Raw genomic sequence first — 24,561 nt, forward strand, 5'->3', positions numbered from 1 at the left:
TGATAGAGCACAAACGTGACAGAAAAAAAAATGTCGCTAGACGTGCCTCCTCCCTTTCTACTAAAATGTCCAACTGTAGTCTCAGTAAATAGCTACTGAGCCTCTATTTCGACCCATCTCATCTAGTTTAATTCAAATTCGTCCCATTTGATTACAGTCTCAAATAAATCGCTTCGCTGTATATTCGCGGCATATAACAGAATCTTAATTAATTTTAAAACTGAAGATTCTTTATAAACTTGACACTGGCAACATCGGCATCGCAAAAGGCCAATTGTCATAGTTTAAAAAAAGAAGACAGTAATTTACTATGGGAGCGTACAATGCGGCCCTAGCACCGCTACTTTTTATAATATGTCATAGATCAGAAATATCAAATAATATTTCATAGATAGAATCAAAGAATAGCAGATTTCACAGTGTCACATCTAGTTCTTAAGCAACTACCAGACGCCGTGACCACGGTTTATCGTAACACAATTATCCTTGTCATATACGAGTTATTGCTTCAAGACACACATGACACGAATTAAGTTTCGCACGCAATCACGTTGTCATCCCGAGCTCGCCTTTATCTAATCTAATTACTTTAGATAATATAGTCGTCGTGGTCTAAAGGATAAGACGTCTGTCTACTAATAATATCCTAATATACTAATACATACTAATATCCAGTGATGCGACTGTGCCGATTTTTCTAATGTTTCTAATTAAATATTAACTTTAACTACTTAACTTTTGTTCGCGAATGACTTAAGCGATGAAGAATTAATATTGTACAAAAAAAATAAGCCCGTAATGATTTTATTTACGTAATATGCAGATGAGACGACATGATGTAGACATCAGCTTGAGGTGGACGGCGCCATTAACATTCATGTTCGTTGACGCGACTATGCAATTAATAAACAAATATCATTCCCGATCGTGCGGACCGAATGGTAAACAGTCGAGGTCGCCCAAAACACGTCATTACGGATCCTTCCGATCCACTAACGGTGCTTTTAGGTACCCCAAGCACCGGTAATCGTTCTCGTCAAACCCGTCGCTTGCGACGAAGGGCTCGGCGAGTAAATTAACCCACAGACACAGCCCACTGATTTTCTCGCCGGATCTTCTCAGCGGGTCGCGTTTCCGATCCGGTGGTAGATTCTGCGAAGCACTGCTCTTGCTAGGGTTCGTGTCAGCAACAACGTCAGGTTTGAGCCCCGTGAGCTCACCTACTTGCCCGGTGACGCTGGTATGGTCTCGCAAAACCATCAGCTTAGTTAGGAAAAAAGAAACTAATATATGTTGGTACATAACGTAACTGATATTATATTTTTATTAAGAAACAGGGGACTGTAACTTACATATTAAAATTTATTTAACACCCACACGCAGAATCAACTTCGGTGACACCTATTGAAAAGATGGCGGTTTAGTTTAAAAAATATGACATCATTAGTTCTAGGTCTTGTAAACATAATTGCGGCTAGTAACATTAAGCAGCGCATCTAAAGGCCGCTGCTGCCTTACTTCCTCAAAATAATAACCCTTACCTTTTTTTCTCGAATATACAGATTCTTATTTTAAATTTGATATCTAGGTGTTCTGTTATTGAATACTAATCTATATATTAAGACGTGAAGCAAAAACTTTATACCCCTTTTTACGAAAATTGCGCGGACGGAGGAGTATGAAATTTCCCACACTTATAGAGAATATAGAGAAGAAGTGCAGAATGCTCTTTTTTTTTAAATTATACATAAAAAATACAACAAATCCATAAAAAACATTACACACACTACCATGCACTTGACACACACGCATGCATACTTTTTGTTCATTGTCAAACTTTTCATATAGCTTATTAAATAGTCTGTTGTCAAATTGAGAATAGATTAAATTATATTGTTTGTCTTTATTAATATTTGCATAAAGTGTAGTCTTGGCGAAATCTGTGACTATATAATTTAAAAATAGAATCATAATAACGTTCAAACTTATAATTTCAATTAATTATAGTCGAATTTCGACTACTGCGGGATCCCTAGTACGTAATATTTGGTAATTAAAGTTACGTAGGCAAAAGTTGTTCTTCGCGTTGCGGCATCTCCGATTCGAATGTGTTTTACTCGGCGGACGCAAAACAATAAAACCGCCCATATTACGTGTTTTTGTTAGGGGTGAGATCGACGAATTATCTCAAATATCTGAGATCTAAGTTGGTATCATAACTTATCTATGTAAAAATAATCGAGTATTATGTTTATTTACCATTATAAAATTATCATACCTAACACTAGGTATGGTAATTAAGAGACCCTCTCTTATAGTATTTGGCATGTCTATAAGTGATTTTTTTAAAACGTATTAAGAAGAAAGAATGTTTAATAAGAATCAAATACAAATAAAATGGCGGGTCAGATTCCAAGAGCGCTTTTTAAAAATAAAATAATCCAAAAGATTTAGGTACCTGGTTTAAAATGTGACGTTTTTTCGCGTCAAAGATCAAATTCTATAAAAACGTATTTAAATAATAATTTTCTTTAGAGACAAGACGTTGGAGACTGCATAGTATGTAATGTATTATATTGGTATTAAGTGGCATGTGTAAAAGTACCACAACCTTTCTACTTTTTGCCGCAGCTTAGAAGAGTCGAACACTCGTCAATTAATACAGTTGAAATGTTCTCTTCTTTCAAGGCTGCTAGCGGAATAGTAATGTCTATGGGCTTCGATTATTACTTAATAGGAGAACGTGACCTCTACTCGTTGATTTCAATAAAAACATTAGGGTTGCTACGCGGAATCCTCCTATGCATCGAAATACATTTATAATCTTAGAACACGTACCTATACGCTCTGCATCCTTGGGTCACGTAATAATTTCGAATTAAATTTATTATAAACAAAGGCGACTCGATTCTGAATTCCAAGAAACAATCGAAGAATATTAAAAAAAAAATTAAAATCATTCAGACAATTAAAAGACAAAGTGAATTTGAACAATAAAAAGTGTTGTGAATCAAAATTCGATATTATAGTGATAAGAAATGTTCGATTCTTCTTAAATCGAGAACATAGAATATCGAACATGTGGAATCCGAATATGGATAACAGGCAAATGGAAAAGCGCGTTGTGGTCGGTAGAGTCCGACCGACTTGGGCCAGGAACCTTCCGGATGCTAGAGATGAGGACGAGAAGAGTGACCAGGAAGGCGTGATGCCTCACAGCGAACCTCCCTCGCCTACTGAACAGTGGGAGCAGCAAACCAAACAGGAAGATAAATATGATGTTTTTGGGAAGGTAAGTGTCTTAATGGTATCTTCATTTTTTCTTTTCGCTCACGGACCACTGTGTGAAACTGCTTTTTTTTCTTTCTGTTCTCACTCAATTATTCCAAATTGTATTTAACGTGCATAGATAAAATAAAAATTGAAATAGTATACAGCCAAGTGGTTTTTTTTTTATTAATTAGGTAAATAGTCAATTTGATGAATAGGTACCTCAGATTGAGCCCGTGAGCTCACCTACCGGTCCGTGAGTAGTTGAAAAATCCTCTTAGGCTACCAACGATTAGATAAAAAAAATCTATATAAAGTTTCCCGTTTTCCCCAAACGGACGGCTGTAATGAGCTATATCCGTATATCAAAGATATCTTACTAACTGCTTAGATATCCCTTTCAAATGCGCTCTATAATGTGTTATTTAAGTAACAAATAGGTACATACATATAATAGGTATTAAAAAATACTCTTTGGGTAGGTACTTTATTTAATTTGCACGCAAATGTACATTGAATTTTTTTTTAAATTAAATTCTTGTTAATTCCTAAAATTATGACATTCGTGTGTGCTTTATTTCGTGGTTAAACATGATTTTCCCACTTTTCAGGTTATGCTGCTCGGTGACAGTGGAGTTGGAAAGACGTGCATGTTAGTACGTTTCCGGGATGGCACGTTTCTCGCAGGAAACTACATATCGACCGTCGGCATCGACTTCCGGGTACAAAATCGCATTTCCTGCGACCTCCTCCACGACTTATACTCAATGCTGTTCAAACAGTTCTTGTTGGCTGATACCTCATTTACTATTTAAACTATATTATTATATTTGCTTAGCTCACATACCTACTTCCAACTAAAATATTATTGTATTAAATAACAAAAAATTAGTTCGAATGTTGAAAATTAATAAAGATAAAAAAAAATTGTTCGAAATTTAAAATTCTCATTCCTGACGTAGAAGTAATTAATTACATTCAAGGGTTCCGAATTCAAATGGGCCACTCGCGAGTTCCAAACGAACGTTGCGCTTCAACGCGATTGGTGTTCGAAGTTTGGCGCGCTTTTTCCGTGCCCGCCCCTTTGCCCGTGACAGCTGTGATTGAATCGGCGTTTCGGTTGAATGATTTATTGTTGTAAAGGTCCTCGTTTTTTTGTTAGCTCATTTTTTTGACGTTTGATTTATCGCATCTGCCTTCATCGGTGGGAACAACAACGATTTTATGAAAATCTTAATTTTATTTGGTTTTGTTTCATTGGATGACTTTTATGCCTACTCTACTGGGTAGGTATGGGTATTATTATAGTTTGAAATTTCGATCAACAATAGTACTGCCTAGTACAATAGTAGAACCTAGTGGTAGGTACTATTATCGGTCGAAGATTATTGTTACCATAGCCGAATATAGGTAAATTAGAGTTATTATTGAGTCAGGTAGGTACACAGATATAGAAATTTGGATATTTTTTTCTTTGTAATTTGTCGATGCCTGTAGAGTGGCAGGGACTTTTTATTTTCACATAATTATATTTTCTCCGAATACCTGAAACAGCTGATATTGTTTTAATAGCTATCAAAGACAATATAGAGGATTACGAACCATCCGAGCAATGAACGTCGCCCGTGCACATCAGCAATGACTCAAGAAGTATTTGTTAAAACCTCACGGATCCTTTTGCCGCCTAGTGATGCCTCGATCCACGATACAACGGCGAACTAATAATTCAAAAAAACAAACTATAAACATCGAAAATACTTTCTTAGTCTTTAACGACGCGTGCCTGTAATTTTTCTTGAGCTAAAACAATTTATGGACATTCTACTTAGTTGTGGTTATTAAATTAAGTACGTAGTGATCTATATTGAATGTTTTATTTTTATGTACCAATATAATAGTCGGTGATCCATATTATGCAAAGCGTCGATAAAGTTTTTAACCACCTGAACATTCTAAGAGTTATTTATAAAAAAAATGTGTAATTTTTCGTTATCGTTCAATTAAATTTCATTAAAATTTGTACTTCCAATATTGAGAAGAACAAATATTTTAAAAATTGAAATAAAATTTAAGCACTCAAATCATTGAAGTCAATCCAACTAACGCCATCTGTCCGCAGAACAAGATAGTAACAGTTGACGGAATCAAGGTGAAGTTGCAGATTTGGGACACCGCCGGCCAAGAGCGCTTTCGTAGCGTCACGCATGCTTATTACAGGGACGCACATGGTAATTAATGCAATTATTTTGAAGATTAAGATTCTTGTGTATAAATATTCATATTGCATCTTTGAAAGAACGTTTTGTGACTTAAAATGGAAATGGAAATTTTTTTTTAAGTTAGTGTCATCTGTCGGCAATCTGTGAAGCTAACAAACGTTATGTAAAAAGTACATTAAATGTTAGTAGATGGCGCTATAACTAATGCTTTTCGCTTATAATTGTAGTAATAATAATTAACAGAAATTGAAAACGATACATCACATAGCAGAATTGAATCATTATGCTCGAATTCTTTTATTTTCATTGTTTAAAATAATTGTATTGACTTCTAGATAATTAAAAAATGCCTGATTTAACTTTGAGTTTTGTGTTACAAGAAGCGCCCGCGGTAATCTGGTGTTCAGTGTCTACAGCTGCGGAAGCTAAATACGCACCTAACACGTGTTCACGAACGACTTCCAAGACGATCGAACAACGTTGTGTAATTAATTAAATTGTGTTCTAGTTTGAAGGGTGGCACAGCCGTTATTAACTTTGTACAATCCAATCGAGACTGAGATAAAGCCCCCGGGTATACCTATTACTTATAGCAATAAAATGAATTCCCTATCCATTTGTATCATGTATGTAATTAAAGTACCGAAGCATTTGACCGGACTATTGATGATAGTGAACGTCTATAATTCGATCTGGATGATAACGCACGGACGCGCGTCAGCTCGGCGCGGTGTCAACTCGGCTTGGTCAATTTAAACCGGTCACGTGTGTCTGCCTTGTTAATTCGGTTGCGTAAGCAATCTATTGTTCAACACATCGACCTTGTTAGCTATGGCACTGAATAAAGTTTATCCTTTTTTTTTCATATTTAGCTTTCCTACTACTTCTGCATTTCAAAAATGACCTAGTCACACCATTTCCAGGAAATTCAAATTTCAAGTTTTTTTCATTTGAAAAAAGTACTTCTTCAGAGTAAAACTTCAATATTCATTTTTTAAATAAATAAATTAATGTTTTTTTTTTTTTTTTTTTTTTTTTTTTTTTTTTTTTTTTTTTTTTTTTTTTTTTTTTTTTTTTTTTTTTTTTTATTGCTTAGATGGGTGGACGAGCTCACAGCCCAGCTGGTGTTAAGTGGTTACTGGAGCCCATAGACATCTACAACGTAAATGCGCCACCCACCTTGAGATATAAGTTCTAAGGTCTCAGTATAGTTACAACGGCTACCCCACCCTTCAAACCGAAACGCATTACTGCTTCACGGCAGAAATAGGCAGGGCGGTGGTACCTACCCGTGCGGACTCACAATAGGTCCTACCACCAGTGATTACGCAAATTATAATTTTGCGGGTTTGATTTTTATTACACGATGTTATTCCTTCACCGTGGAAGTCAATCGTGAACATTTGTTAAGTACGTATTTCATTAGAAAAATTGGTACCCGCCTGCGGGATTCGAACATCGGTGCATCGCAACAACGAATGCACCGGACGTCTTATCCTTTAGGCCACGACGACTTAGGTATATCGTGAAGTTTTAAGATCTCTTCAGTTCTGGTTGTTAGTAATTACTAGTGGAAAGTTAATTTCTTTATTAAACTGTGTTATTCAGGGCCTTAGTCAACACTATTTTTCATTTTCGGGTTGGACGCGGTTTATTATGTCTATTTTTCTTATAGTACCTGCGACATCGGCTAGTTGGAGACAAGAGACTAAATTCTTAGTTGTTCTATTACGTTATATTGTTAACGCTGAGTTCATCAGAAAAGCCATGCATCCAACAAAACACTATAACTTTTTAAGACCGTGCTTTCTTTCTCTCATAGCGTTGCTGCTGCTCTATGATGTGACGAACAAGACGAGTTTCGACAACATCCGAGCGTGGCTCGGGGAGATTCGGGAGTACGCACAGGACGATGTCGTCATAATGCTATTAGGTAAATTTACTGGGTCATTCAAACAAACGAATTGTAATCCTTTCAGTGAAGTTACATTTAATTGAGTAACATTTATGTATTTAATTTAACAAATTAAGATATTAATTTAATTTTTGATGACATCTTAAAATATCAGCTTTATGTGACCGTTTTTTTTTAAATAGTTAAAGTATCAAACATCGCATTGATTGATCTTCTCAGTGGGTCGCGTTACCGATCCGGTGGTAGATTCTACGAAGCACTGCTCTTGCTAGGGTCAGTGTTAGCAACACTCCGGTTAGAGCCCCGTGAGCTCACCTAAACACGTTAGGGTTAAGCTGAAATAGCCTCTCAAGGCTAGCATAGGTAGAGAAAAAAAATCAACATCTTCTTTTCGTTTACCGGAATTCCCGGTTTGTTGTTTGCGGACAAGGAGAAGCCCATGTTTCCTGATTTACTGCAACTTGGAGTGCTGAACGAAATCCGAGTGTCTTAGGTACATTCCATTATCTAAATCAACTTCGCGTGACATCAGAGTACCTATGAAGTGAAACGAATAGACGGCAACTGGTCAAGTCCGTCATTCAGGGTCAGTGTGCTCAGTGCGAGTTTTTTAACGTTCTAGAATATTCTAGATAGCGTAAAAGTTAGCTCATATTTGTATGGAATGAGATCGTTTGCCTACGTTTGTCGTTATAGGCGCTGTTCCAACTGCATACAAAATTGGGTTAACTTTTACGCTATCGAGAACGTTAAAAAACTCTCACTAAGCACACAGGTAAACGCTGAGCATTGTGAAACTGTTTTGCCTTGCAGGTAACAAATCCGATAGCGGCCTAGAGAGGGCGGTGAAGCGGGAGGAGGGGCAGCGCTTGGCGAGAGAGTACCAAGTCGCCTTTATGGAGACATCAGCCAAAACCGGACTGAATGTCGAAGCCGCCTTCGCCCACGTGGCGCGATCGCTTGTCGCCAAAGCGAACCCCGTCGATCCGTCGAGGCTGGCGGTGCGCGCGCAGCCATCACAAGAACAACGGTCATCGTGTCCGCCCTGTACATAAGTTTATTCTAGAAAAAACTTGAGAGGTGTCAAGGGACACCCGGATGGAACGAAGTTCCTTTCGATTAATTAGTGAAGGAATTGTAATTTTTTTTTTTTTTATAATAATTTTTTTTTTATCATATATAGGATTCATTATTGTTATTATTTTATTATTATTTATTATGTACAAAAAACCTGTATACACTCAACAAGAATAATCGTCGCGACACCACACTGTTTAATGCGAAATAGAAAGACGAAACGAAAATAACTGGCTTGCTTTCTGTGAGAGAGAGAGAGAGATAGACAGACAGAGAAACACGCGCACGCCGCACGGCTTACAACTATAGCAAAAAGTGTAGTTACAACTTTTGGTCTTAATTTTTCCGTCTAGCCCCCTTTCGCAACGCGCGATAAGGAACTTCGTTCCAAAATACGCATAGCCCGTATTCTAACACCCAGTTGCGAGCTTAAGGTCGGAAGGACCGATGTACCTAATGTATTTCAATGCCGTTGACAGTAAACGTCGTCTCATATTGTAAATGCATGGCGTATGTATTATTTAAATGTCGTTTTAATTGTTTTTATCACGTTATTTGGCTATAGAACAATGAATTTTTGATTTACTTTTAAATAAAATAAAAAGTCGTTTTAATTCATTTCAAGTTTTTATTTCATTTTCGAAATATAATATTCGCTGTAAAAATCGGCCTCTTTTGTAACGCACAAATCAATGTTTAATAAGTTTAATAGAAATATATTTGTGAATTTTCGTAATTGAGTATATTCGATTAATAATTTATAAACTTGTTTTCTTTGTAATTATTCTACTTTAGGCGCAATGAATACAATTCAATGAGTTAAAATGTATCAGAATAATCTATAATAATATTATGTATACATACCTATTTGAAATACATCTACTTTATGTATATAGTGTGTGGGATCATTGTGAAATAAATTTTAAAATGTGTAATCTAAGCTTTGTGATACCAAACTTGAGAATCCCTTTTCGATTAATGTCGATGTCATATATGAGTCGACTATTATCAAAGCCGGCAATATGACTTTCGGACAATTATTGGTAAATCAGAAAAACGAATTATTGACTTTGTATTCCATTGGCAGTCACAAAACTCTTCTGAACGACATCTTAGATAAATAACAGGTTAAGTATTCACCTTTATTTAATGCAGGTTTTGAACCGTATTCTTTGAAGGAGACGATTATATTCAAATCAATCTGTATTGACATATCAATAACATTTTTTTGTCCAAATGCACAGATTGCCACCTTTGATAATAGACGACTCATATAAAACACCTTAATGATAATAATACTACAGTAATACAACATATTTCATTAATAACAAAATATTTCTATTCCAAGTGTATTGATCATCAATTAGTTTTATGCTCCATGCTATCCTTTGCCTCGTCTGGATAGACAAAAGGAACAGACCAACCATAATCATAAAATAAAAGGTTTTATTTTAGACGACTGACGACAGGAAACTGTTTTAAATCTCAAAAGACACAACAAATATCCTACTTAAGCATTTGCTTGATATAAAATATAAAGAGCTCAAAAAACGATAATCTAGAACATTCTTGATGTTTTTAAAATCGTATCCCGTAAGATAAAACTATGTAATCTGGTTAATAAATAAAATATTAATGTTACTCGAAAAATAAAAAATAAAGGTGTAAGAATGTATTAATAAGTAAACCATAAAATAAACTGTACGTATTTATAATGACGCTGATTGTTGCTTGTGTAAAAATAAAACATAATATCAATAAAGAAAAGCAGATAAAACAAAATAAAAAAGGTGATTATTTGTCTTTGATTTATTATTAACTTTTTATTTATTTATTTTATTGCTTAGATGGTTGGACGAGCTCACATCCTCACCTGGTGTTAAGTGGTTACTGGAGCCCATAGACATCTATAGCGTAAATGTGCCACCCACCTTGAGATAAAAGTTCTAAGGCCTCAAGTATAGTTACAGCGGCTGCCCCACCCTTCAAGCCGAAACGCATTACTGCTTCACGGCAGAAATAGACGGGGCGGTGGTACCTACCCATAGATTATACACTTAATATATTAGAGATACCTACCCGTATGGAAGGTGAATGAAGTTAGCCCCTCAAAAACATTTTTTTTTCCTATTTTATACTTATTTTCTATTAATTCGTTTGTTCATCATTTGTTCATGATTGTTCACTGTTAATAATTGTTTGTTCTGCATTTATTTATTTAAAAAAAATATTTAAAAATATACCTACAAGTTAGCCCCTCTAATGCAATTTTTAATATTTTTTCATCCTTAATGACTCGTAAATATTCATTTTCGATTGTTCTTATATAAAACACGTTTGTTCTCTTTCGAAATTACTCGTTTTTTGTTTAATTTACTATTTTTATTAGTTGAATAAATGTATGCAAAATGTGTACTGCGCATGTGTCAACTATAATGCCTAAACTTTCTACGCGGTTTTAATCGTGAAAAAAAAAACAAATATAAATCCTGAAGGAGCAATTAATTGGTATACAGTTTAATTAAAAAAATTAAAAAATAAATAAATGAAATAATGTGCATTGGCGTTAAATTAGACCAAATACATTTTTTCCATCCTCCTACTTATCGTTATGAAGGTATAAAAAAGATAGGGAGTTCACATAGGTAATATAAACAAATAAGTAAATATGTTCATTATTTATCTTTCAAGAGATAATATAGGTATACATTATAATAACTTTTTTACACAGTCGAAATTATATTCCTAACATTAGTAAAATAACATTTTAATACGATAGGTAAGAGGATGGAAAAAATGTATTTGGTGTAACTTAACGCCAATGCACATTATTTCATTTATTTATTTTTTAATTTTTTTAATTAAACTGTATACCAATTAATTGCTCCTTCAGGATTCATATTTGTTTTTTTTTTCACGATTAAAACCGCGTAGAAAGTTTAGGCATTATAGTTGACACATGCGCAGTACACATATTTTGCATACATTTATTCAACTAATAAAAATAGTAAATTAAACAAAAAACGAGTAATTTCGAAAGAGAACAAACGTGTTTTATATAAGAACAATCGAAAATGAATATTTACGAGTCATTAAGGATGAAAAAATATTAAAAATTGCATTAGAGGGGCTAACTTGTAGGTATATTTTTAAATATTTTTTTTAAATAAATAAATGCAGAACAAACAATTATTAACAGTGAACAATCATGAACAAATGATGAACAAACGAATTAATAGAAAATAAGTATAAAATAGGAAAAAAAAATTTTTTTGAGGGGCTAACTTCATTCACCTCCGTATGGACTCACAAGAGGTCCTACTCTAATATATTAAGTGTATAATCTATGGGTCCTACCACCAGTAATTACGCAAATTATAATTTTGTGAGTTTGATTTTTATTACACGATGTTATTCCTTCACCGTGGAAGTCGATCGTGAACATTTGTTGAGTAAGTATAATATTAGAAAAATTGGTACCCGCCTGCGGGATTCGAACACCGTTGCATCGCTAGATACGAATGCAACAGACATCTTATCCTTTAGGCCACGACGAACTGGGCCTATGTTCATTTTATAACAATGACTTTTCATTACATCCACTACCTACCTACTTAAGATGTGTTCACGAACGAATTAACACAGATAGTTGCCAGCATGAGAGTTTTCGATCATGATAAAGCTCGAGATGCTTTTTTAGCATATATGTTTAAAAGAGCTTCCACCAGTCCGCCTGGTGTTACGTGGTTGACCTTGAGATATAAGATCGAAGTCACTATAGTTATAAACAGCCCTCCCGAACTAAAACTTGGCAACACAAATAAGCACGATGGTGATAAATACATATCCAATTTTTTAGTACAGTATTATTTCTTTACGATGGTCGGCATCCGGTTTCAAGGTTGGGAAAACAGTTACATAATGTTGAGACTTGGACCTCATATCACAAGAATGGTGGCGACATCCACATTGTTAAATGCGGTTATATATAAATATTCATGCGTAACGCTGACTATAGGTAGACTGTGGTATAAAAAAAACTTAATAGGCAAAGTAATCAGCACAAACGGATTACAATAGTGGCAATACTATAGTGGTTTATAAAAAAAAAATTCGTTGTTTTTATGGAACCGGATTATAGGTTGAGATAACATAAAAAAAAGTATTGTTAAAAAGTGTCTATTGGAAATTTGATGAGATTTTTTCAGTTAATCATTTGAAAACGAAATCGGATTTAAAAGGATAGCATTATCTTTGAATTGAAATATTCCATCGTTAGTTCATAATCCATCTGTCAAAGTTTTAAATCTTCCCGCTTGTAAATGAACAAACCGAAGTTAACCGAAGTTTAAAACTGGCGCTGTGTTCATTGTTCACTAGAAAGAGATAGCACGCTTTCGGTTGCTTCAACCAGAGGACGCAAACATTTTAATTCTTCTAAACTGTATGAGTGTATTTTTGTATTGTGTTATATTTAAATATATCTTTATCAGTAAGTTTCTGATTCTCAAAGTCTTCCTCTGCTATGAGAATCGTAGTTTCGTTAAATATCCGAGTTTAGTTTTTTCCTCATTCTTTTTTATTCTTGCATTCTCATAGTTTGTTGGTTTGTGGTATTTTTATGTCATAACTATTAAAACGATATTCATGCTAATAATGCTAATACGTTATCATGCAATACGGAAAAAGAAATAGCTTTCATCCAGAAATATTATTTCCAATTTGCTTTCTTTCTACAATAATGCAAGTTAACTCGTGTGTAGCGGCTAATTATATATTCACAATCTTGAACAATTTAATACCCAAATAAATTTCAATTTTAAAATTGATATTATACTATACTGAGTATAACTATACTGAGAGCTTGGAACTGATATCTCAAGGTCGGTGGCACATTTACCTTAAGGCTACGCTGGAATAGCCTCTCAAGGCTACCAGCTAAGGTAGGAAAAAAAATTATTACGTCATAGATGTCTATGGGCTCCAGTAACCACTTAACACCAGGTGGGCTGTGAGCTCATCCACCCTTAAAAGCAATAAAAAAAGGATATTCTTATATGTACTTTTTTCTATGTAATTTATAACATCAGAATTAACAGAGTAATTAGGATGAAGCCATTACTTAGTTTCTTAGTTAAAGGATTCTCGAGCGAACTTAGGTCTTTGAGGGTTATTCTTCTGAGCATTATTATTACTGTTAAAACCTTTGGTTAACTCTTCTATCTTTTACGATATGAATCATTTACCTTGCAAGAATTGTTGGACTTTTAATCTACATGGACTTGTTATGACTAATAGTTTTCCTGATTGAGTATCACTCTTTTTTTAAGGGATTTTATGACCTGGTTACTAAGACCTTTAGGTCAAGTTTTATTTTAATTTTAATGAAAACTTTTTTTATATGAAGAATGATATTATGAAATGAAATGAAGTTGATTAATATGAAACATGGCATGTGCATCAATGCATTGCATTGCATGCATGCATCAATGTGATGAGATGATATGGGATGAAATATAATCTCAGTAAAATGGTGGTCATTTACTGAGCCCAGTGGACTTTTTGGAGGATCCCGAGAAGTTACGTTCAGCGGCTTTGTTTCATTTTCCCACATTTGTGCACTTTCACCGATACAAAACAGTTAATAAACCACCGTCATTACACATTTAAACCTGAAAAGCACTAAATAGACAAAATAAAACAAATCACACAACTTTACTCCTTGCGTTGCCGCCAAAAAGTTCAGTATATCTGTATCAGTACATACCAATCTATAACGAGTCCAGTGTGGCCATGTCTAAAATCACAACAGCGTGATTCGATGTGGCCTCGCATCGCCTTGAAAGCATAATATATATACATACATACATATTATATTGAACCGAGACTTTGAAACTGATCCTGCAGTTTATGTAATCAACATAAAGTGTCAAAGAGTTTGGAGTCATAGTTTAACTAAATATCGTGATCTTTTAGTACAAGGCTTAGTATTAGTTTGTTGCTCTTCAACAATCATTCCTGAGCATCAAAATTACTGCTGATTTTAATGGAATCTACAAAATATATAAATAAATAAAGTTCCAGAGAGCCTATCACTGAGGTAAAATCAAAAAAAATTGGTAGAAACAATTTCAAATTAATTTCATCACTTTTTGTCATCGATGGTTAATAATATGGCCAGGTAGTGAGTGGTAAACGTTTTTTTTTTAATTAGTAATGTTAGGTGCTTTTCCGAGCAAACCGCTAAAGACTATTTTCAAGCCTTTTCAATTTAAAGCACAAAAGAAATGTTGTAGAAAATCAGTAGAGGTTAAAATCCGTAAGTTAATGTAGCAGCTCCATATATTAGAAAAGTAACAATATGAAAATTACTTTTTTTTCTAAAACAGTCAACTGTAGTTAACTTTCCCTATAAATTATGATTAAAATTATCTCGCAAAAGACATTTCCAAAAATACAAATAATGTAAGTCTTTTAAAAAATTAAAAATACATTTTCAAAATATAATGGTTTTTCTAAATTGTTGGTAGCAGCTGACTGAACCGTGTTTTGTATTTGGGATGTTGGTCACCCTGGCGTTATTTTACGCGCACATGCGCAGAACGACAGGTGGTCGACGACTCGACCCAGCCGTCCCGACTGAACCTATCGACTTCTCATCCTCATCATCAGCCGCTTTCGTGCTCTAGCAAGAACGATGTGCAGTGCTTTGTGTTGAAGTGCTCGTGGTGACATGGCGTCCCTTTTCTAAGTGTGATTTTAGTGCTGAAACATTCTAAATTTTGTTTATTTACAATGAATGTGAACTATGATAGTGTTTGTAGACTGTGCTTGTCAGCTCGTGGCGAATTACTGCCCATTTTTCCTACCACCAGTTCCGATGACTCTGAACCTCACGTCCTCGCCTCAAAAATTAAGGATTGCGTGTCGGTTGAGGTAAGTAATACGTAAAATAAACAATAGTTATAAGATATCAGTGAAAGTAGACTCTTGGAAAACGTGAGAACTCGTCATCCGCCTTTTTCAACGAGCATAGCTGCGTTTAGGTGGAGATGTCGTAAGATCGTCCACCATTTTGTAATGTTCCACGGTTATCGGTCGGCTCGTGGCCGCGACGCACCGCATTCCGTTCAGCCGGCTAGGAACGGCGTTTATCATGAGGTTGGGGTTTGGCATTATTCCCGGGGGTCATGCGGTCATGTCGGGAGGGGGCTGCGTATCGCTAGGTATGCTTGGCGTTGGGTGTATTGATTTATCGGTCGAGACCAGCCTGCAGCTCGTCCCTCGAACGGGTCGAGCGTCAGTGTCGGCGTGAGTACGATATAGATGTGTGTGCGTAGGTATATCGAGCGCTAACCCTCGAGGGGCTCACTGGATGCCACTCGACTCGCTTCTACTTATTCGGTCGAGGAGCAGCCGCTTGTCGGCGCGTCTATACCAACGCCTACCTACTTAGTTTCTCCTCGCGTATCTGTAGTCTGTATGTACTGTACGTGAGGCGCGGTTTCGCCTTGCTCGTTCTGATGAAATGCGGCGTGGTGCGCGCCCATTCGCCATCTATACCATGATTACGTATGATTTATTTTTCAGATAACCGAAAATGACGACTTGCCGACAAATGTCTGTAAGAAGTGCATGGATAATGTCAACAATTGGCATATTTTCAAGGATGTATGTGAAAGAACACAAACCAAACTGATACAGTTGATTAATAAAGATGGCAACCAACTAGAAGAGGTGGGTTTGCTCTCTACATATTTGAACATGGAATGTTAAAAATTAAATTGTTTTTAGCTCATTTGTTTACATGTCGAAAATTACAATTTCAGGTGAAAGTAAAAAATGAACCTCTGTCAGATGAAGCATATGATGAAGGAGTGGTTATTGATGGCTCTTACCCCGATAATGAGGTTTGTATGAGATACATCCAAATGATTTATTTTGTATTTCTTTCAATTGATGACCAATACTGATCATATTGAAAATACTATATTATTTCATAAGCCAATGATATGCAAGTATTGCTGTTTAATGTTGCATTTTAGTGTCAAGGTCATGACTGTTGACAGTTCTGTTTTATATTAAGAAGGTATCTTAAACTTGATGAAGTATTTTCATTCTATAAATTATGAAATGATTGTGTTGTTGGATACAATATGCTGAAATATTTTGTGGAACTAGTTATATTTAAATGAAGGGTTGATAAAAAATTTAAGACTATGATGATGACTCGTTGGTATATGTTAAGGTACTTATTAGTTCGGAAACTTAGTTACTACCTCATAAAATTTCTATTTTTTATAATAATATAGTTTTTCAATTTTAGAATACAACTATCAAAGGTATTTTGTTTGTGTACATTTTATACAAATTTGGTAGTATTCATTAATTTCATAAAAATTACTTATAAATCATTCATATATTTTACCATATTATGGTTATTGCAAAAGTTATAGAGATAATATTTTTGTTAAAAAATGTTATGGTAAAAAATATACAAAATTCATGTTGATTCTACAGTTGAGCTTTTACTGCATAAACATGTGATACCACAAAATACTTGTGGTCATGCACATTTGATATTATTTTTTCTAAATTTAATTGCACTACATAAAAATTTTAGTTATTAATAACACATTAGTAAATCTTTTAAAAACAAAAGTCCTTAATGTTAAATTTCAGACCCAAAGCTCCCATAAATTACAACCGGAAGGCCCACCCATCTTGACATCGCTTGGGCTCACACCAAGGAGTGATAAGGTAATGAATCTGTTGTATTTTTATCTAGACTACTTTCTCCACTAATGTGTAGCCAATATGACATTTCAACAATAATTGTAATTTTTTAAATAACTATAATTTACAATTATTAATACCAAGAAATGTAAACATAGTGTTGTGTCTTCTGACTTGTTAGATATTGTTTTGGAATGGTTCAATTGAATTAATTTCATCCACAGACATGCATAGACCCCCGTATGGATTGGCATCGGGTGCATGCAATTTTGAACATGGTACAAGACAGTGAAGTTATTGATTCCCTACAAACAACAGAAGAACGTGATGTACTCCACTGCTCTGACCATGATTCTTCATCAGAATCTGAACTACAGGACCATCTCGATGACTCCTTCCTTGACTCTAAAATGGGTTATGTCTGTAAAAATCATGAAATTATTTCTAAAACACCACAAGTAACATCGCCGTCTGTGAACCCAAAAGAACATTTGAAGTCTAGGAAACTGAAAGCATTTGAGCCAAAATACATACAAAATATTGAAACTGCATGGCAACAATACTTCTCGGATGATTTGCTCGAACAGATTGTCAGTTCTACAAATGATCATCTGGGTCAAAACGAAATAAGTTTCACAGACATTCGGGAAATAAAAACTTTAATAGGGGTCCTTTATCTACATGGCATATATAGACCCACTCATCAAAAATGTAGTGATCTTTGGGATGACGTCTGTGGAGTACCATGCATTAGAAGTGCTATTACATATGATCGATTTAAGTTCCTCCTTGAGAATATGCGTTTTGAAAAAAACTGTGCTAAGAGTAACGTTCCACTTGATCCTATGCGTCGTATTCGTAAAGTATTTGAAATCTTCGCTCTGAATTGTAGAACCTCTTTTGATGTAAAGAACACTGCAGTTATTGATGAGATCATTGTACCCGTTTATGGACCATGTCCATTTCGTTACGAGATTGATAAGAAATCATTGAAACGTGGCATCAAAATGGTACTTCTTGTTGACCCAAACAACTTTTATGTAACAAATTTGGATGTTATTAGTGATCCTTATTTTGGTGCCGAAGAAGTTGTAAAAAAAATGGTCCAGCATTTAGTCAATACTGAGAGAACAATTGTCATGGACAGCTGGTTCACATCGTTTACTTTGATGGAAATTTTGAAGAATGAATATCAACTTTTTACTGTTGCAGCATTAAAAACAAGCCATCATCATATACCACCTGCATTTTTATCACACTACAGAAAATGTAAATCTGTCATGACTGGTTTTCTCCAGGATAGCACTTGTATTACATCTTACGTTACTTCTGAATCTAAATGTGTTAACGTTATATCAAATGATCCAAGATATTATCACAAAGGTAGACACATCGGCAATTCGACAGTTGTATCCTTTTATAAGAAGAATCAGTCTGCTGTTGAGGTGCTTGATGTTTTGATGCATTACTACACGACCATGCAAATGACTAATGATTGGACTCTTTCCCTTTTTTTTACTATGCTAAACATCGCTACAATAAATACTCAAGTCCTATGGAGTTCAGAAAATATCAACAAGATAACTCATCGTCGTAATTTCATTAAAGATTTAGCTCTTAGTCTTTTAAGAACAGATAAATTGTTGGTTGAAATAGATGATATTCCGATAAACAATCTTGTGCAAAACTCATCTTATTTTATGAACAGAAGAAGATGCCGAATATGTATAAAAACAATGAAACGAGACAGAAAAACTAAACAATGTTGTGTAAAATGCGGACAAAGTACATGTAAGGAGCACTGTGTTAATGTTTGTGTTCAGTGCTTAGGTTAATTTGGCTGAATGTGTTTAAAATTGGATTACTGCTTTCACATTCGAAAGTTACTGAAATGCAAAAATACTCAAATAAATCACCTGGTTGGTTTTGTGTACGATTACAATAATTTTATAGTATCAGACGAAATGTCAAATTGGCTACTTGGTTGTTAATACGTGATATTTTTACTTAAATCCAAAACTGTTTTAGGGAGTAGAAAGCGAAAAAGATGAAGAAGATGATGAAGATGAAGACGTGAATAATGTAGCCGCGCCTCTTGCGAAAGTATCAAACATGCCTGAAGTTTCTATTACGGTTATGCGTCCCACTGGTGAGACCCTACACGCCCGCCAAGGCATTCAACAAATAGCGTCAAAAGATTGTCTTGTTTGTGGACGCAGCTACAGATACTCACACAACGCCAGGCGACATGAGTTGACCGCGCATAGTTTTGATAGGTACACTAACAAAACCACGACGAAAAAGTCTCGTACACATCTACAGCCGAAATTGAGGCCTAATCCATTTAATCCCAAGGCGCGACTTATGCCTAATCCTATCAGTCACAAAATCCAGTTCAAAAACATCCCGATCGTCAATGCGTCGAAAGCTGGTCCACCGAAACCAATTCCTATTAAAACTGTAAATTCTAAAGTTACACAAAATAATTTACCATATCCCCTTCGTATTAAAGCACTAAAAGACTTGCAAATCAAGAAAAAAGAACCACAAATTTTGAAAACACTCCTAACAACGAAACCGGAAGTTTTAGTGTCTGAACCAGAAATTATGAATTCGGGTCCTGAAAGTCCCGAAACTTTAATATCGGAACCAGAAATAGCATCGTTTCAGGTAGAAACTATTTTATCTGAGGCCGACCCTGATGCTTATGATCAGCAAGGTGACGACGAAGCGGAAGGTGAAGTAAATGACAGTCAAAATCAGAACTATGACACAGTAGATATGGATTCTGAAAACGAGATCGAAATTGCACGTCAGCGCGAAGATGTGGATGACGATAAGAAACATGACGAGCAAGATAATGCAGATTATAATGAAAATCATGATGAGAATATGCAGAGTGATACCGAAAAGGATCATAATGAAGACACAGCGGACAGTCAAGAAAATCCGATGGTTGACGAAAATATTCATATAAAGTATGAAGATCATGAAGATAAAGATAATGAAGATAATCAAGATGAAAATGATGATTACGATGAAGACTATGTCCCCCCCGAAGGTCTCGCTCCCGTTGTCGAGATAAACGAGGACATGCAAACAAATTCATATCTTAGCGAAATGAACGAAGAGGAGGAAGAACTCGATGAAACAGCCCAATCAGGTGAAGCGATTGATCCCAACGACGCTACGGTTGAAGAAGAAGAGAAACCTGCTAAGGTGTTAGACCCTGATAAAGTGTACGTGACTAAATCTCAAAGAGATTTTATAAATAAACATCGCGATATCATTGAGCAAATTAACACTAAGCGATGTCTGTGCTGTGACAGAGAACATCCGCGCAGGAAAGCGGTTATACAACATCTACAGAAAAACGGGCACAAGGTTCCTAAACACACCTGCTACAATTGTGTTGTAACTTTCGGCCACATTGGCGCGCTGCTCAGCCATATGCGATCGAATTCGTGTACGGATCTGTGGAAAATAATTTACGACGAAAACGGCATCACCGACGATATCGTGATAGAGGATGAACCTGTGCCTGTGGACGTCAAAGTTCAGTACAAAGATATCTTCAATGCTAGGTCATACGCTTGCAGACTTTGTCCTGCGAAATTCCAATTGAAACAGTTTATTATGAAACACGTATTAGACGTTCACGAAGATGGACAGTCTATGATGCCACTCCACTGCGTACACTGCAGGGTAAGGTTTAAAGACAAAAATTTGTTAAAGAAACACATACGCGTCGGCGAATGCACCGTTAATATTTCTTGCGATTTGTGTGAAGAGAAATTCAGAAACATCCAATATTTTAATGATCATGCCGTTGCTGTACATGCTGGTAACCTCGATCAATCTGAAACCTTGACCAAGTGTGTGGACGGTAGGCCAACCGACTGTCCCGTCTGTGGAAAGAAGAACACAAACTATCCTAGTTTGGTGAAACACTTGAAAATCATACACGGCGAAGATAAACCTCATTTCTGTCAGCATTGCGATTCCAAATTTGAACAAGCCGCTGATCTAAACAAGCACATATATACGGAGCATTCGGACAGGACCTTAGGCGTTCAAAGCCATGAACCTGACATGACTCTCGTTAAAGAAGAGGCCGAAGAGTATCATTATTCATGTACTGAATGCAATGCGATTTTTGAAACAGTTGACGCATGGACTGACCACCAAGTAGCCGAACACAATCAGGTGGCACATCATTGCGATCAATGTGAAAAGAAATTTTTACGACCGTCAGAACTCGCGGAACACAAGAACACCCACTTGCGAGTGAAATTTTACCCTTGTAGTTTGTGTTCTAATTCCTACAGTACTCCGCAGAAACTTGCCGACCACGTTCAGCAAATCCATCCCGGGGCCGGGAATACCCCCACCGATGCAGAATTTTACTGCGACATATGCATCAGGTCTTTCAAAAGTCGCCAGGCGTATTCTAATCACATGCGCATTCATGCTAAAGTGCCGACGACTAATAGGAAACCGGGAGATCCTAAGAGTTTTGCTCCTCAAATCATCGGGAAGCCAATTAAGTCTTATCCTGGTGTTCAACCAGGCTTTGTATCGTTTAAACCGAATTATAGTAATATCCCTAATGCTCCGTATTGTTGCGATATTTGTGGTAAAGGTTTTATGCACAAGAAAAACATTTGGAAGCATAAAAAGGTATTACACGCTGATCTCTTGAACGACAGAAATGACAGTGAAGAGAATACTATGCATGCCTCGACCGAAGAGGATGAATATAATCCAGATGAAAATGGTACGATTCTGTCGACACCGCAGTTCAACAGTTTTAACTTTGCTAATTTCAATAATACGCAGCCGACTCAACCACAACCCGAATTACCTTATTCATGTGAATTGTGCTATCAACGATTTCCGGTCAGGAATGCTTTGTGGAAACATAAGCGTAATAAACACGGAATTATTAATCCGAATATGGGTTCCGGTTCTGATAATCACACGCAGTCCACAAGCGAGAGGGGCGACACCAGTAGCAGGTCAAGTTGCACGATATGCAAAATCAATTTCGCCGATAAAAAGTCGTATTATCGTCACAGGAAGAACTTTCATAAGACTTCTGTGCAAATGTGCAAAATATGCGGCAAACCGTTGAGTTCTACGTTGGAGCTTTACGAACATCTGAAGGCTGCACACGCTCGTGAATTGCTCGGTTATAACGCCAATCAGGTCACGAGTAGTAAATCTCAAGACACTTCACAAGATGTGGACGGAGACTACGATAACGATCAAGACACTGGCGACGCGAACGTTGACTATCAGGCCAGGTATCCTTGCGAAGCGTGCGGCAAACAGTTCGTAGGACTGCTGGCTTTACAGAACCATCAGTGCGTTAATCAACTCCCCCAGCAGCCGCAGACTTTTGAATGCGAAATATGTCACAAGAGCTACACTTCAATATCAGCTCTGAAGAGCCACCGCGGTTGGCACCTTCGTTCGCCGGACGGAAAAGCGGCTGCCAATAATTCAGGCCTGTGGATGCCACAGCACAAAGTTTCCCACAAAGTCAGTAAACATGAAATAGTCGATGCCTCGCAACTGGCTCGCGTTCAACATTCGACGCCGACTCCGGCATCCGTTGCCAAAAGAAGATTGCCACCAGAGGTTGAAGTCACCGTTGTGAACCCTAATAAGAAGTTGCGATCTGACGACTCTATAGAGACAGATCAACAGAGTACAGGACCTCTTGAAGATAGATACTGCGGCATTTGTGACAAAGAGTTTACGAAACGCGCAGCCTACCAACGTCATATGGATGAGGTTCATCAACCGAATTCAGTTTTTTGTCCTGTTTGCGATAAAAGCTTCACGAGAAAGTCTACTTTGATCGTACATATGAAGAAGCATTACGAAAGCGGCGAAGGAAGTTCCTCTGCTACCGGCTTAGGAGATGAAGAGGTGCACGCTTGCGATCTTTGCGGCGCGCAGTACGATAATGCTGATGCGCTGAGGTCTCACAAAATGAGACATCACGGCGAGGAGGAATCCGGAGATTCCGAAGACGATGGTAACGGCGTGGTGGACCCTCCCGGGGAATTTACATGCGCTCAGTGTGGGGACGGGGTGGCCACCCCACGGGACCTCATCGCCCACCGAACAATGCACGCGACTCCCACCAAATTTTTCTGCAACATTTGCAAAGTATATTTTGCGAGGGCCCTAGACCTGTCCACACACACGCGGGCGCGACACTCCGACAACGAAAAGGTCTACTTCCCCTGTGCTATGTGCGACCGTTCATACATGAACAAAAAGAGTTTACAGAGACACATAGAAATGTCTCACTGATGTATACAGGCTATAAATAACATGGGTTATTTCTACGAGAGATAACAGAACCACTCTTTTCATGTTTGTACTTTCCTGCTAACGCCGTTTGGGGGGACCGTGTTCAGTTATGTACAATTTTATACGCATGCTGTTCGTCTTTATCTAAAGCAATTGTAATGTTCAGTCCAAGACTTTATGATGTCATTCCTTAACCTTATTGTTTTGGCGTTAAGAAATATGTAGTTATTTTCGTAATTTCGATTTTATTTTTCGTTTTAAGCGTTTGCTCACATAGTGTGTTATTTAATTTTACTTTTCGTTCATAATGAATGCTCCCGCGAACAGTGGGGTCAATTCTAAACTTATGTTTATTTTGTCTGTAAGTACTTACTTATGATTGCTTCGATATTATAATCAATTTAATTTTGAATGTTTAATAACATGTATGGGCCAAAATTGAAAGATTAGTCAAAATCAGTCATATTTTAAGCAACCAGTGTGTTTAAATTAATTTCTCATTACGTTTTATAATTTTAAAAAAATATTCATCTTTTTCTCGGTCGGCATGACCTAGGTTTAAAATATTTGAATTGATACATATATCTTGTAAATATATAATTAATGTAATTTCGGGATCTAAAAGAGTTTTTTATCGAAGGACCGTTTGTGTTTAAAATGTACTGATTATTTTAGTGATTTCAAGTATAATAATTATATTTTATACGAAAACCACATAAGACACATTTCCTCATCTATGGCTGAAAATACAAAGTAAATTAAACATGACATAATTCAGAGTTTACTTGATCATCTGCGAATCAGTGCCAAAATTATGTTTTGCTTCTTGATAAGGTGATTAATATCAGAAATGTTCCTGTAAAAATACAAAGTTATTCTATAAGAACGCTTTATAGATATGCATTTATTTATCTTTAAGATAATTAAGGTCTTGTGAAATATATAATGTAAAATATATTATGTACTATCATACTTACGACTACACTCTTATTAATATAATAAAGATTTTTCAACGAA

General features: G+C 36.2%; 2 protein-coding genes across 4 annotated transcripts in view; both read left to right on the plus strand.

Moving 5' to 3' along the window:
- The window catches only part of Rab26 (RAS oncogene family member Rab26), an 81,466-nt gene extending 71,191 nt beyond the window's left edge, over window positions 1–10,275 (plus strand). The window contains exons 2-6 of one of the 3 annotated variants that reach the window (XM_089730428.1): window positions 2,900–3,292; window positions 3,882–3,992; window positions 5,390–5,498; window positions 7,312–7,422; window positions 8,218–10,275. In XM_089730428.1, the coding sequence (XP_089586554.1) occupies window positions 3,080–3,292; window positions 3,882–3,992; window positions 5,390–5,498; window positions 7,312–7,422; window positions 8,218–8,459 (786 nt within the window). In that variant the 5' untranslated portion in view covers window positions 2,900–3,079 and the 3' untranslated portion in view covers window positions 8,460–10,275. Of the gene's footprint in view, window positions 1–1,714; window positions 3,293–3,881; window positions 3,993–5,389; window positions 5,499–7,311; window positions 7,423–8,217 lie in introns of those variants that run through there. The other 2 variants (XM_028174619.2, XM_028174620.2) reach the window with 2 other exon arrangements.
- A 4,779-nt stretch (window positions 10,276–15,054) lies between these two features.
- On the plus strand, window positions 15,055–24,561 carry LOC114243172 (uncharacterized). Its single transcript, XM_028174565.2, has 5 exons — window positions 15,055–15,417; window positions 16,072–16,218; window positions 16,311–16,391; window positions 17,164–17,241; window positions 19,246–24,561. Exons 1-5 carry the CDS (start codon window positions 15,277–15,279, stop codon window positions 23,542–23,544), a joined length of 4,746 nt encoding a protein of 1,581 aa, XP_028030366.2. The 5' UTR covers window positions 15,055–15,276; the 3' UTR covers window positions 23,545–24,561.

This window comes from Bombyx mandarina, chromosome 10 (assembly GCF_030267445.1).
Source record: "Bombyx mandarina strain Sakado chromosome 10, ASM3026744v2".
Taxonomy (NCBI): Eukaryota; Metazoa; Arthropoda; class Insecta; order Lepidoptera; family Bombycidae; genus Bombyx; species Bombyx mandarina.

Excerpts from the sequence above, each read along its gene's own strand:
- LOC114243172 (XM_028174565.2), top strand. The coding sequence starts at position 15,277 with ATGAATGTGAACTATGATAGTGTTTGTAGACTGTGCTTGTCAGCTCGT. Across the intron at positions 15,418-16,071 it reads AGGATTGCGTGTCGGTTGAG|ATAACCGAAAATGACGACTT; the intron begins GTAAGTAATACG and ends TTTATTTTTCAG. Across the intron at positions 16,392-17,163 it reads GCTCTTACCCCGATAATGAG|ACCCAAAGCTCCCATAAATT; the intron begins GTTTGTATGAGA and ends GTTAAATTTCAG.